The 15596-nt window shown below is 39.9% G+C and overlaps 1 protein-coding gene across 2 annotated transcripts in view; it reads right to left on the bottom strand.

Moving 5' to 3' along the window:
• Positions 1-323: 323 nt before the first annotated feature.
• CACNA2D3 (calcium voltage-gated channel auxiliary subunit alpha2delta 3) overlaps positions 324-15596 on the bottom strand; it is a 728899-nt gene continuing 713626 nt past the window's right edge. Inside the window, exons 36-38 of one of the 2 annotated variants that reach the window (XM_084634437.1) lie at positions 4542-4657; positions 3285-3364; positions 324-703 (exon numbers count right to left, since the gene is read on the bottom strand). In XM_084634437.1, the coding sequence (XP_084490563.1) occupies positions 611-703; positions 3285-3364; positions 4542-4657 (289 nt within the window). In that variant the 3' untranslated portion in view covers positions 324-610. The remainder of the gene's footprint in view (positions 704-3284; positions 3365-4541; positions 4658-15596) is intronic. The other variant, XM_084634438.1, reaches the window with a different exon arrangement.

A 15596-nucleotide genomic window follows, 5' to 3' on the forward strand; every position in this document is an offset into this window, starting at 1 on the left:
AAATCATCAGAGAATGTTATCTGTGTCCCAGGTGAGCAAAATAACCGAACCACATGTGCAATTTGAAGGACGTGCTTATGTTCCATTGACTTGGTTAATAATATAAGTCACTCAGCCTTTATTATAAAAAATTAGGTATGTGTTATTCTCTAGTTTCCCATTATCTCAGAAATAGTTTAACAAAGCCTACACACGTGAAATATCCCCTTACCTGTATTATTATGTTCCAATTACTAGTTCAGGAAAAATGTTTAGTTGCTATATTTAAAAAAATACACAATGAAATTATGATTTTAATATACTTTATTTAAAAAGTACACAGTTTTAAATTGGTTTCAATGGGACAAAGCAGAAAGTAATGGACACTTGTGTATATCTGTTAAAGTCCTTTTTTGATGAATTGTGACTATCATATGGCAAATTCACATTTGCATGACTTGCAAAGTAAAAAGATAACCCTTTTTGAACATAGCTTTGTTTATCTCATCAACAGTTTAAAATCATGAAATGCTGATGTTTTGACTATATTTCTTGTCTTCTATGTTGCACCATTTCTCAGTTCACAGTTTATCCATGTATTTAGCATGCCAAGTGAACACATCAGTCAACGTCACCTTGAGAAAATTGCCAAAAGCAGTGGAAGAAGAACAAGAGTAGGTTTAGCACTAAGGCCTAGAACACCCCCACATTCTCTTGCATTCTCCTAAAGAAAAGAACAAAGAAGAATTAAGACAAAAATATTAAGATTCATGACAGGTTTCAGAGTAGCAGCCGTGTTAGTCTGTATCTGCAGAAAGAACAGGAGTACTTGTGGCACCTTAGAGACTAACAAATTTATTTGAGCATAAGCTTTCATGGGCTAAAACCCACTTCATCAGATGCATGCAGTGGAAAATACTGTAGGAAGATTTTATATATACAGAGAACATGAAACAATGGGTGTTACCATACACACTGTAAAGAGAGGGATCACTTAAGGTGAGCTATTACCAGCAAAAGAGGAAAAAAACCTTTTGTAGTGATAATCAAGATGGACCATTTCCAGCAGTTGAAAACAACATGTGAGGAACGGGGGAGGAGGGGCGAATAAACATGGGGAAATAGTTTTACTTTGTGTAATGACACATCCACTCCCAGTCTTTATTCAAGCCTAATTTAATGGTGTCCAGTTTGCAAATTAATTCCAACTCAGCAGTCTCTCATTGGAGTCTACTTGTGCGACATTGATGACAACTTCGTCATCTGGACCCATGGAAAAGAAGCCCTTGAGGAATTCCACCATGATTTCAACAATTTCCACCCCACCATCAACCTCAGCCTGGACCAGTCCACAGAAGAGATCCACTTCCTGGACACTACAGTGCTAATAAGTGATGGTCACATAAACACCACCCTATACCAGAAACCTACTGACCGCTATAATTACCTACATGCCTCCAGCTTTCATCCAGACCACACCACACGATCCATTGTCTACAGCCAAGCTCTACGATACAACCGCATTTGCTCCAACCCCTCAGACAGAGACAAACACCTACAAGATCTCTGTCAAGCATTCTTACAACTACAATACCCACCTGCTGAAGTGAAGAAACAGACTGACAGAGCCAGAAGAGTACCCAGAAGTCACCTACTACAGGACAGGCCCAGCAAAGAAAATAACAGAACGCCACTAGCCGTCATCTTCACCCCCAACTAAAACCTCTCCAACGCATCATCAAGGATCTACAACTTATCCTGAAGGACGACCCATCACTCACAGATCTTGGGAGACAGGCCAGTCCTTGCTTACAGGCAGCCCCCCAACCTGAAGCAAATACTCACGAGCAACCACACACCACACAACAAAAACACTAACCCAGGAAACTATCCTTGCAAGAAAGCCCGTTGCCAACTGTGTCCACAGATCTATTCAGGGGACACCATCATAGGGCCTAATCACATCAGCCACGCTATCAAAGGCTCGTTCACCTGCACATCTACCAATGTGATATATGCCATCATGTGCCAGCAATGCCCCTCTGTCATGTACATTGGCCAAACTGGACAGTCTCTACGTAAAAGAATAAATGGACACGAATTAGACCACAAGAATTATAACATTCCAAAACGAGTTGGAGAACACTTCAATCTCTCTGGTCACTTGATTACAGACCTAAAAGTCACAATATTACAACAACAAAACTTCAAAAACAGACTCCAACGAGAGACTGCTGAATTGGAATTAATTTGTAAACTGGACACCATTTAATTAGGCTTGAATAAAGACTGGGAGTGGATGTGTCATTACACAAAGTAAAACTATTTCCCCATGTTTATTTTTCCCCCCTACTTTTACTCACACGTTCTTGTCAATTGCTGAAAATGGCCCATCTTGATTATCAATACAAAAAGTTTTTTTTCTCTTTTGCTGGTAATAGCTCACCTTAAGTGATCACTCTCGTTATAGTGTGTATGGTAACACCCATTGTTTCATGTTCTCTGTGTATATAAAATCTTCCTACTGTATTTTCCACTGCATGCAGCCGATGAAGTGGGTTTTAGCCCACAAAAGCTTATGCTCAAATAAATTTGTTAGTCTCTAAGGTGCCATAAGTACTCCTGTTCTTATTAAGATTCATGGCAAAGAATGGATATTTATGAAAGCAGTAGATGGCAGATTTTGTGTAATCAAAATTTGTGTAATCAAAGCACAGAAAAATAAAGATGATCAGAAAGCTACTCTTGGCTTTGGGTGACCTTGGGCAAGTCACTTCCTTTCTGTGCCTTTCCAGAGTGGATATTTAAGCTCTTAAAGTATGTAGCACTTGTGTAGCATCTTAAAAGCATTGTGTCGGAGTCCCAGATAAACAAATCAACAAATCACAAAATTACCAGTATGACAATTGAAATGCTGATGTTATTTACTCACGTAGAGATCAAATCCTGTCCCATGGCTAAGTGGCTTGGTTTCAGAAAGGAACACATGGAAGGAATCTTGCGGTCAGCATTAGACCCAGAATAAGATCTCAGAAGTTCCTGGATGCCAATTCTGCACTCAGATCATGCCTCTGCCTCTTACATGTTGTGCCGTGATGTGCAAACACAGCACTTAATTGTGAAATGGAGTACAAGCTCACTAGACAATTTGCGCATTGCTTGCAATCATGTAGAAACTTCCCTTTACTACTATGTTCAGAATGTCCAGAATATTTAGTTGCTTTTCACACTAGAAGACAGTTTTCTAATACCTACTCTAGAAAAAATATTTACCATAGAGGGGAAAAAAAATTATAAAAACTTACTTCAGGATGAAATCCATGACAAGATTCTGGACGTCTTCTAATCTTCTGAGATTTTAAACGTTCACATTTAAGGGATTCATTATGTTCACAGTAGTTAAGGAAAGATCTTATGATCATTGCATTTAAATATTCAAAGTTTGTTTGAATGGATTTGAAATGAAGTCCTTCCATCCATCCCTTCCTCCTCCCACTCCTCTAAAATCCAGCCAATCAACAAAAGAAGTAGGTCATAATGCTATTGTTGTTCTTCCCAGTGTTGTTCCCATTGGCACTTAACATGACCAAATGGTCCTTTGAAAGTTCTATCACTCAGCAACAAAAATATACTGCAGATTCTTTTTGGTGAATTCCTATTTATGAGAAGAAACAAACCCCAAACTCTAGTGTGGCAATAAAACAAGATGGTGTTTAGACTACAAATTAAGTTACCAATTTACTTTGTTACAGAATCTATTTTTTATATTTTCAGAACACAAAGTGATACCTTTCAGCATAGCAATACAGCCCTAAAATACAAAGTTAAGGAAAATACTATATATTACATTATAATACAGGAGATATCCATGTTTAAACTGTTTTCTTTGGCAATATGGGTACAATTTTCAAAAGCACCAAAGATTTAGGAGGCTATGTCCTATTTTCAGAAGTGACTTAAGCACTTAAGGCCAATTTTACAGAGACGTTTATGTGCCTAAATATGCAGGTAGGCCTTACAAAGCACTTAAGTGAGTTAGGTGCACAACTCTCATTGACTTTCAATGGGACTTAGGCTCTTAAATGCATAAGTCACTTTGGAAAATGAGAGTTAAAATATGTCTATACTACCCGCCGGATCAGCAGGCAGCTATTGATCCAGTGGGGGTCAATTTATCGTGTCAAGTCTAGACACGATAAATTGACCCCTGAGCACTCTCCCGTCAACTCCTGTACTCCACTGCCGTGAGAGGCGCAGACAGAGTTGATGGGGGAGCAGCAGCAGTCGACTCACCGCAGTGAAGACACTGCAGTGAGTAGGTCTAAGTACGTCAACTTCAGCTACGTTATTCATGTAGCTGAAGTTGCGTAACTTAGATCGATTCCCCCCTCTCCCCCCGGTGGAGACCAGGCCTAAGGAGCAGATCCTCAGCTGCCTTGACTTCAATGGGCCATGACAGTTTACAACAGCTGAGGATCTCTCTGTTAGGCTCATAAATCACACAGGGTAAAATTCAGTATTTGCACTTTGAGTCTCCCTCTTACAATCTTAAAAATAAAGGATATACCTTATTTCTATGGGTTCCATGGTAATTGGCAAGATAGACTCACAGTTGCATTCATTATCTACTACCACCATGAAGAGATTGCTGCTTGGGATTTGCTGGATGACAAAGGACCTGTAAATTTAAGAGTCAGTAATGAATGGTAACATTTTCTATTGTACATGATCACATTTCTTAGCAACAGGCTTTTGGTAAGGGCATTTTAATATATCAATAAAACAAAAAAAACCTTAATAATAATAATAATGATAATAATAAACTAGACACAACATATGCAGATCAATAAATATAGCTTTTACTGAAAGTCATTCACAGACAGAGAAGCCTGTGCAAGGCTCTCCTCACCTTATAAACTCTGTGGTGCCCTTCTAAGGTATGTACATTGAGGGGAGCAGCTGCATAGAAGGTCCCCTACACAGAACTTAATTTGTGCCAGGGCTGAGCCCTGGCACCTCTAGGCTTGGAGGTTCATAGCCCCAGAACCTCAGGGCTTCCTGCATGAGTTATGAATGTAAAAAAATTGTTTGAGTCCTGGCACCTAATTGCTCGAGCCCGAGCACGTCTTTCATTACAAATTAATCACTGCCCCTATGTAGGGGGCTCTGCCTCAGTTATGAATAGGCTGGTACAAAATGGATCAGTAGGGATGGCCTGAGAGCACAGCAATTGGATTTCTGCTCATGCCCATCTCCTACCCCTAGGGTCTCAGGAGTCAAGTATATTTCGATATAATTTGTGGATTTATTTTATGTTCTTGAATTTTTGCTCCACATTGAATCACGGCTTATATATTTACTATTAGGATACTTCAAGTAGATACTAACTGCCCAGGATTCTGCATAATTACTGTGCTAAGCAAAGTCTGCCAATATACATTCAAAGTCAGGGACTGCACGGTCATCAAATTATGGGTGGTTTTATTCACCACTGATCTTGCATTAAACAGCATGAATTAAGGAACAGGATCCTAGCTAGCAGACATCTTGTCCTGCTGAGAGTCATCATATTGCCAAGCCAGTGGAACCAAGATTATGCCTCAAATATTTATGAGTCAGGAGGTGTATTTGGTAATCAACTAGAAAACGTACTGTATATGCAGCACCTCAGTTAAATTATGACAACAAGATGTACAAGAAATTCAGACATGAGAACAAAGCAACACTGCTAATAAATATAAGAAACACTACACTCAAGTGCAGTGCATGTTCCTTCTCAGCATGAGTAAACTCCCACTGAAGCCAAAAATGAGTCTGATTTCAGTGGGAATTGGATTTGACCCTCCGTGCATCTCCACAAGGGGAGGGAGACGGGGAGAAGCCAGAGCCTGTGGTTTACAGGATGGAACAAATTGCACACGGCAAGACAATCTGAGGCAACAGGGGTGGGGCTGCATCAGAATGACCCTACTCAAGACTGTGCCTAGTGGGCACAATTCACCCCCTATTCTGAAATTTAGGACACAAGACAAGACCTTTATAGTTTGGACCCGGATTTAATTTACCCATGTCAGTATTTATACATCAAGTCAATGTAACAACATCTTGTGACATGTAACATCTTTGAAAGTTGGCACATCTAGACATGAGGTTTTTCGGCATGGTGAACTGGTGAGCATGCATGAAGGTAATGAGGGCTTGGACATGAGTAGATGTGGACAGAAGCATATTTTCACTCAGACGTCTCTATTTAAAATACATATTGTCTTACTAAAAAAACCTCTCTGCTTTTCCAAAAATCACAGAAGATGAAATACAAGGGGGGAAAATATCTTTGAACCTAGCTTGAGAAAAGAATAATTGGAAAACCTGCTATAAAAATATTGCCAACGGAAAGATTAAACACTTTTCAATATTTTTAAAACTCACTGAACCTCCATTAAAGTTACACTTAGAGAGATCTGCAATATGTTAGCTTTATGTTTATACATGAAATATACATTTATGGCATAATGTACAGGACTGAACTTTATAAATGCACCTAAACAGCTGGAGCATGTAGCAAGGCTGACATCATTGTAACGGAGCATCTGTGTCTTTGTGTGTGAAAGAAATGGGGCCAATAAAAGGAAAGGAGGAAAATTCTTTCACAGAAAATAACAGCAACATTTTATATGCATGAATAGCTCAGAAAGTTATAAATAAATGCAATCCCAAAGGAGGGAAAATGCAATTTCCCAGTTTATCCATCCCAGGAACTGAAACAACCCAGTCCTATGCTTTCTGGAAACAATATTTATATTTATTATATCTGTAAAATTGGCTCAAAAAATCTGAAAGCAGGTACTCAAAAGTGTTGATATCATTACTGTTCATTTGAATAACTCTATTTTGGCGGGAACGGGGCATCACTGCTTTGTCCAACTTGAGTTCTCCTTCTGAATCGCAAATTTCTTTTGTGGATTGCCCCCATTTTGAAGCCCTCCCAGGGACTCTTAGACCTGTAGGAAAACATGCATCTTATGTCCAGGGCAGTTGGGGCTTACAGCTGACATTTCATGAAAGGTGGACATATTTGCCATTTATTTCTTCCTCCTCTGGGGTGTTATAATGACTGTGCAGTAGAGAATATTGCTTGTTTTAAAAAAATTCCTGAACTTTTCCTGTAACTTCACCTAGTAGAAATAAAGCAGGAAGTGCTTTAAGGCAAAAGTGAGCCTACAGCTGGTAGCCATGGTCCTGAGTAGATTTCTACATGAGTTGCTTCTCTAGAAAGTCAGAAGCTGTAAAGACTGTTAGGAATGAAAGACACTTAAGAATGGAGCTGATTGGGAATTTTTTTGACCTTAATACTTTTTGTTGGAAAATGCCAAGTTGCTGAAACTGAAATGTTTCACAGGAACATGCCAGTTTTGTCTAAACTTTTGTTGAGAAAGGTTTCTTGGGTCTAGGATGGAATTTTCTGGTCAAAACCAGAGAGCCAGGCCAGATGGTTAATAGCCTGGTGGTTAGGGAACTCACCTGGGAGAACCAGATTCAAGTCCCTGCTTTGAATCAGGCAGAGTAGGGACTTGAACCTCACTCTCCCATCCCTAACCACCAGGCTATTGGCTACTCTGGTGTGCGCGTATATGTGTCTAGTCTGTCTGTCCTCCACTCCCTCCCCTCCACCCCCCCAAAAAACAACTTTGACAAGTCCTGATTTTGTACCAGTGTAGAATGGGAAAATGTTTTGAAAACTCAAACATTTTTGTGGATGAGAAACACATTTCCCCCTTAGCTTTACTTAGGAATATTGTTGGACCTGGTAATTTGGTGTATTCATGTATATGTCTGAACTGAAAGAAACTCTATGCAATATATTTACAAGGTACCCAGTATTAGGTTAATCTGAAACGTTATATATTAATATATATCTTTACAAGGTATCAAGTATTAAGGTTAGTCTGTCACCAGTGGGGGATTAATGATTTTGCCGCCCCCAGGTCCTGAAATAATTGCTGCCCCCGGCCCCATATGAACTTGTTTTAGTTTTTGTACAAATTCGTTCGAATCCACTGGTAGCTGTTTCCTGAGGCAAGCCTAGGAGGAAGGGGGGAGAAACCGAGTGGTGGCGCACAAGGGGAGGAGGCGGTAGTGGAGTGGAGGTGAGCTGGGGCGGGGAGCGGTTCCTCTGCCCCTGCCCCGGGCTACTTGCTGCGGCCCTCCCCGCGCCCCCAGCTCACCTCCGCCCTGCCTCCTCCCCTGACTGCACTGCTGCTCCGCTTCTCCTCCCTCCCAGCACTTTCGTGCGGCAAGCCTGGGAGGAAGGGGGAAGGAGGAGAAATGCGGCGAGCCTGCGTGAGCAGGTGGGGCCAGGGATTTGGGGAAGGGTTTGGAATGGGGGGCAGGGAAGGTGTGGAGTTGGGGAAGGGGGGGTGCGAGCACCCACCAGCGCCGGGTAAAGTCAGCTCCTATGGCTATTATAAATTTGCCACCCCTGCACATTTGCCGCCCTAGGCCTGGGCCTTGTCGGCCTAGGGAATAATACGCCGCTGTCTGTCACACTGCTCCCACTGACAACATATTGATCTGGTTCCCTTCTCGGTCCAGCACCAGCTCTCAACAGTGAATGATGTGATAAATCCATAGTATAAATAGGATGCATATCTGTCTATCTTAGGTGTTTTTAAGTGCTTGGCACTGTGGCACCTAACTCCGAAGATGTATCTATCCTCCTCCAAAGGGGGTAAGCCCATGCAAAGTTTAAACCTCTTTGCCTATTGCTGCACCTCACAGCCCAACTAGTCTGTTCCACAGCAACTGGTGAGTGACAAACACCTTGCAAGATGGCACAGCTGGACTATCTGCACCACTCTACGGGTGCATTCAAATTAAGCTTTGCTTCTTCAGCATGGCCCTGATTCAGGAAAGCCCTTGAACAGGTCTTTAAATCCATTCCTGTTCAGAATAGTATTGAAGCACGTGTGAACTGAACTTTAAATATGTGCTTGCGTCCTAATTACTTCAATGTTCTGAATCGGAATGCTTTTTTCAAATGGGGCATATTTGAATTCAAGCTTCCTATGATAAAAACAGCTAATGCAATGCTTATGCATGCACTCCTGAAGCTACTAAGATATTTTTTCCTTGAGGAAACTCTAATACATGTTGTCTATCACAGGCAGTAAATTCATCCAATATATACTTGTAGAAAATGAAGATAGAAGTTTTCGATTTAGTGGGATAACCTTTAATTTATCTTTCTTTACCCATTTGTTTTTGTGTGTGTGCTTCAAACAAAATTTTCTCCCCCCACAATTCTCAAACCTAATCCTGAAATGAAGCTGCAATGCTGAATGTGTGTCTTTACCAGCCATAAACAAAGGATTAGAATGTGGTTATCAGATCCAGGTGAGGAACGTAGGTTGAGTAAAGCTGAGTGAGTAATTTGGGAATAATAATTTATTTGATCAATTTAGCCTGCTTTTCTATGTGTGGAACATTCACCAACAGATGACTTTTTTTTTCAATTGATGCTATTCAAAACCATCTCATGGATTTTGGGGGTCTTTTAACCTTACGGGATTGACCTCAAACAAATTTTCTGCAGGTATTCACTATTCAAGCTGCACTGATTAGCAAGTCATGTGGTATCATTTCCACCCTCAAACCGGATAAGCATGCAAGCACCCCCAGAATTAATACTTGCATCTAACTTTAAAATTCAGTTTCCATGGTTATATGCTCATGTGACTTTGAAATTCACTTTGAACGTTCATGCCAGTGACTCTCAATAGCTTGACCAGAGAATACAAAAAGGTGCATGAACACAATCAGAGTAAAGTCATTTAAAAACTGAAATAGTCAACCAAAATGTTTTGCAGTGTATGCCAAGCTCTAGTTGTGAGGGAGAAAAAACTCCAACAAAAATATCTCCAATGAGCTGTAGAGGAAAATACAGAAAGTTGCTGACAAAGTAACAAAAATGGTGCCAGCTGTCAAGTGGGCTCCTCAGAGAGTCTCCAAAGTCTAGATTTCAAAGAGTATTTCTGAGTCACCTGCTGGGTTAGGCTGTCATTTGTGTCACCAGCAATATGGGAGCCAAATATCAGTGATGGATTACAGGTTTTATTGAATTTTTTTACTGGTTTAACAATCAAAAAGATTATCTCTGTTTAATATTTATGGTGAATGTTTCATGTTTAAAGAGGAAAGGCTCTTTTCAAGTTAAGTAATGTAAATCTTTGAGTTGGAGACTTTTGCTTTACAACAGTATCATCATCCTCAATTGCCATCCACGACAAGCGAATATTAGTTTTGATAGTGTTAGCACACAGAGAGCCTTACACGCTTCTTCATGCATAAAACATCATGAACTCCCTTGTTATACTGAAGCCACATTGAGTCAATAGAAACCTTAGTAATCATTCTACCCATCTTTCATCCACTGTGGAACTGGTTTGGTTTATTTACAGTGTAGCTCCAGAGGCTCAATACAGCCTTGTAGAGGAAGTGTATCTTCACTCTGCTTTTACAAGGAAAGGTGGGGAAAGAAGACATTAAGCACTTGAAAAGGAAATGGGGGGAGAGCAAGAGAAAAGAAAATCTAAACTATTTTCTTGCTCTAGCCAAAGAGGAAATAGGGCTCAAAGGCAGAATGACATGAAATTCACTATTTTGATTCACAGAATCATGCACTGATTTTTTTCACACTCTAAGTTTTTCTTTTTTAAGCGATTTTGGCAACAGAAAAAGAGGGTGTTCTTTGCTAAAAAAAAATGGACCCACATTTTGCTTGGAAATAGGTAATTTTTGCTCACAAAATGCACTTTGGTAAAAGTTTCCGTGAAAATGAACCCATTTTCAAGAGTGGAATGAGACTAAAAAAAAAATCTATTTCAAGCAGTTTTGCATCTTTAATGATATTTTATGAATTGCTGCTTTGAGGGGCATCTTAATAAGACACAGTTTTAATAAGTTAGTAATTTTACTTCATTCTTTGAAGTTTCAATATGGTGTGTGTGTTGCTATGGAACTGTGGCAGACATCTGAACTACTACATTGGGTCTGTTAATGGTTGAATTTCAAGACTTTCAAGTGATATGCTAGAATTTAAATCTGAATTTCTTACTTTCAGGCATACATAATTCTTTAATCATGTTGTTCACCACTACTAAATGTCTATGTACAATCCTAATTTATGGACATAATTTCTAAATGGAAATGTACTCATTGCTGAAGAAAATTTGCACATTGTAGAGATGGTGGCTACTTGGAATCACCATAAATGTCACAGGGTGCTTTACAAAATATAAAATAAGGTTCATGTCCTGTCCCAAACAGCTTAATGTGCACAAAAATTTGCCTCTATTACATCCATGAACATTCCACTCAGGAAAATGGGCACATGTGTAACAAGGCAGAATTTGGCCCTTTTTCTTTTGCAGCACCCTTAGATATGAGGCCTCTATGTTTTGCAAAGTAATGATTAAGGGCTAGTTCCTTGGGAATGGCAAACATGCAGTGTGCACCAGTCAAGGGCTCACCTGATTCTGCTGTTGGTCACTGCTTATCATTGCCTTGTGATAACTTACTGAAGTCACAAGGGGCCGAACCATAGCTCATGATCATTGTGGGCTTTTTTTTTTTTAAGTGATTCAATACTACTAGAAGGCTTCAGCTTTCCTTTCCCAAAATACGTGGACCACAAAGTCACTACTGAGCTCATTAGAAATCAAATATGAAAGAGAAGTGTGTTCAGTCCAGCTAAGCTAATTGAACCTTTAAGTTATTTACTTTCTCCTGTTTAAGTAAAACATCTCCTGCTAAAGGGAAATCAATATTATTATTAAACAATTTGTATTTACATGCCGGCACATACCTACAAACAAATCCAGGTGGTTAAGGAAACTACATGTTCAATGCAGCATACTTTGTATGGGAGTGAAAATGGGCCAGACATCAGTATGAACAGAGGACAGGGCCAGAATAGACCACACGGGCCCAGGATTCACAGGAATCCCTGGTCCCATACCCCATGAATTCCTGGTCAACTGCACATAAATAAAAACAAGGAGTACTTGTGGCACTTTAGAGACTAACACATTTATTTGGGCATAAACTTTCGTGGGCTAAAACCCACTTCATCAGATGCATGAAGTGGAAAATACAGTAGGCAGAATATATATACACAGTACATGAAAAGATGGGAGTTGCCTTACCAAGTGGGGGGTCAATTCACTGACCCCCCCACTTGGTAAGGCAACTACCATCTTTTCATGTACTGTGTATATATATTCTGCCTACTGTATTTTTCACTTCATGCATCTGATGAAGTGGGTTTTAACCCACGAAATCTTATGCCCAAATAAATTTGTTAGTCTCTAAGGTGCCACAAGTACTCCTCGTTGTTTTTACAGACTAACACAGCTACCACTCTGAAACCTGCACATAAATACTTTCTCTCCTCATTCTTTTTAGGCTTCTGATGGCTTTTTACAGCCATGCTGCCATTTGCTGGTGGACAGTACCAGTGCTATATGACCCTTCTCCACCAATGAGGTCCATAAATCATATAGGAGAGGTAATACAACACCAAACAGCTTTAAAAAAATCCCTGTCTTCTACATAGCTCTCTTAGGAGAAGGAACATACAAATATAGAGCAGCTGTGCTGCTGCTCCCAGAGCCCCCTCTCCCTCCGACCTTTAGGAGGGTGTATGGAGGCTACAAAGTGTTTAAGGAACCTAGCTGAATGATGAATATGGGTCTCTGAAGACACTTATGGAATAGGACAATATTTGCAGAACATGTGTGAATTTACAGATAGCTGTATCCCTCCTGTGGTCCACCTTCTGGAGTGGAAGATATTTTTCTGTGTCATTCTGGGGGCACCTGAGCATATAACTAGCTTTGGAATCAATTAGACTCATTTAAATAAAATTCTGTATACCTACTGCCCATAAGTAAAGTGAATTCTCTTCTTGTGCAACACAGGAATATTGCTGTTTCATGCATTGCTTTTCAGATCACACTAGCTTTTTAGGGGCATTTTACAAGCAACTGTTACCTTCTAGAACTTTTTAAAAGTGGATATCATTATGTTATTCTGTGCTAATGATAACAGATGCTATACAGCAGAGTATGTGGTAGCAATGAACACATGGGTTATATGGGGTTTGAATTCCATTAATATTTGAAATGTCTGCACAGATTTGTATTTAATCTCATGTTCCTGGACATTTAGTTTGATTTAAGAAAAAACTAATTTCCAGATACCTGTTTTTCATTTTGTCTCCATCTATAATCATTGTAGGAAATGTTTGACACTAGTGCTCAGTGCTACAATGATGATAGGGGTGTATACACCCAGGGGTGTTGGAACTAGGGGTGCTGCCACATCCCCTGGCTTGAAGTGGTTTTCACTACGTACAGGGTTTATAGTGCAATGGCTTTCAGCATCCCCACTATAAAAATGGTTCCAATGCTACTGCATATACCTAGACCCAAGTTTTGACTGTGTGGATGTATACCTCCCAACACACATGCATCCACATAAGTCACCATTCTCCTAGCAATCAGTACTGATACCATTTTTGTTCCGGGTCATGTATACAAGCTCTGCTGGATGGATTAGCTATGCTATCACAGGGAATAATATAATGTGTAAAGAGTATTAGGGCACCTTAAAAAGTGGCCTGAATTTCAGAGGTGCTGAGCACCAGTAGCTCTCATTTGCTTCACTGAGAGTTTTGATTCTTCAGCACCTCTGAAAAATCAGGCTATTTTTTCCAGACACTTAAATATGGATTTACATTGCTAACTTCAAGCACCCAGGGCATAAGATTTTTAGTTATTACTTTGGGATTTCATGTCATATCTGTCAGGTTTTGATCTTTCCTATTTTTGTTTTAAGTAAAATAAAATAAAATAATAAAAAAAACCCACACTCATACATCAGGGTACAGTAAATGGAAAATGTTGTACAATCTACACTCAAATAGCTGTTACTCACAACATAACTGACAGTTGCATATATCCAACTTTAATGGTCTGGAACAAACTATACCCATTCAACTGAACTGTAGATATCCGTTGTTCTGGTTTCCAAATCACATCATGTGTTTTCCAGGCTGCTGGCTATCTTTCCAACCCACATTTCTCTCACTTATCCATTTTTAAATGAATGAAATGTCTATACTGCAAGCATAAATTAGGTTGTTTAGGATTTTTAAATAAAATATGAAATAGAGAATGGAATATTTTTATAATACTTGTGCCAACATCATCATTTTGGAGTGTTTGAACTTTTAAACTAGATGAAAAAAACCTGTGGTTCTTTGACACAAAAAGACAGTTCTGAGGCCTGATCCTGCAGCATGAACCAGACAGGTGAACTCCTGCTACAGCAGGGCTCTGCATGGGTATAAGCATTCACCCATTCAGACCAGATTGCAGGATTAGGTCCTTAAATGAATGAGACAGATATCACTGATAAATGTTACCCACCCATTTCAACAGGTGGGGGAATCGCATGGGGCCGGCAGTGAAAGAGGATAGCCCCAGCAATGAGGGAGGGAGACACTCAATGAGGGACAACAGGTGGCCCCTCCACCCCTTGGAGTCTTTGGCACCCATTAGCCAGTTGGGGGAAAGGCCAGCATCCCCCAGCTTCAGCGATTTAACCTGGAGCAGGAGCTAGGTGGAGCCTCTTTTGTCTCTGTTCCAGCAGGCGATGTCTATACAGGGCAACAATGGATAAATATAGGAAGACTTGCCCATAGGAGAGATTTCTTCTGAACTGTCGGGTGTCACTTTTGAAATGCAGGAGGCAGGATAATTCCCTCTAACCTCTTCCATGCTGCAGAAAGACATTTTCTTTGTAATGAGGAAAATAACCACCGAAGGCAGTTGAGGAATTTTATAGACAAATGATAAAAGTACAATTGAGTGACCTTGTGTTTACTGATGATGTTGTCCTGCTCAGTTCAACACAATGCTTAATGGAAGAAAAGACCCAGTTTTTGGCAGACACAAGAAAACAAGTTGGTTTGTTCATCAACCATGGGAAGACAAAATATATGGCTACCAATGTTTCAAAAGCAATCATCTGAGTTGACAGGGAAACATTAGAAGAAAATAAATCCTACTTTTCTGGGGAGCAAGATGTGCTACGATGGTGGCACCATGCCAGATGTCAAACATTGAATATCAAAAAGGGCAAACAACTTTCAGAAATTTGAAAAGAATTGGAAAAGTAGCATGAATGGCACTGATACAAAAATATAATTTTTTAACAATGACATCATGTCTGTCCTCTATGGAGCAGAGTCATGCAAATCCACAACAACAATTGATAAGAAGTTAAACTCATTCCAAAGCAATGCCTATTGAAGATTTTCAGAGTCCACTGGAAAGAGTTTATGACAATATCAGAAATTGTAAATGGAGCACACCAGCTTCAAGCTTCAAACGTGGCAAGAAGACATATTTAGGACACAATTTAAGGAAGCCACCAACATGACTTCCACATCAAGTGATAACACAGACACCAGCTGGAGAGAGAAAAAGAGGGCCACCTAGAGAAACATTACATAGAACAATAGAGAAAGAAGCTAAATCCATCAGCATGACATT

Source organism: Lepidochelys olivacea (genome assembly GCF_965140295.1).
Source record: "Lepidochelys olivacea isolate rLepOli2 genome assembly, chromosome: 7".
NCBI classification, from domain to species: domain Eukaryota; kingdom Metazoa; phylum Chordata; order Testudines; family Cheloniidae; genus Lepidochelys; species Lepidochelys olivacea.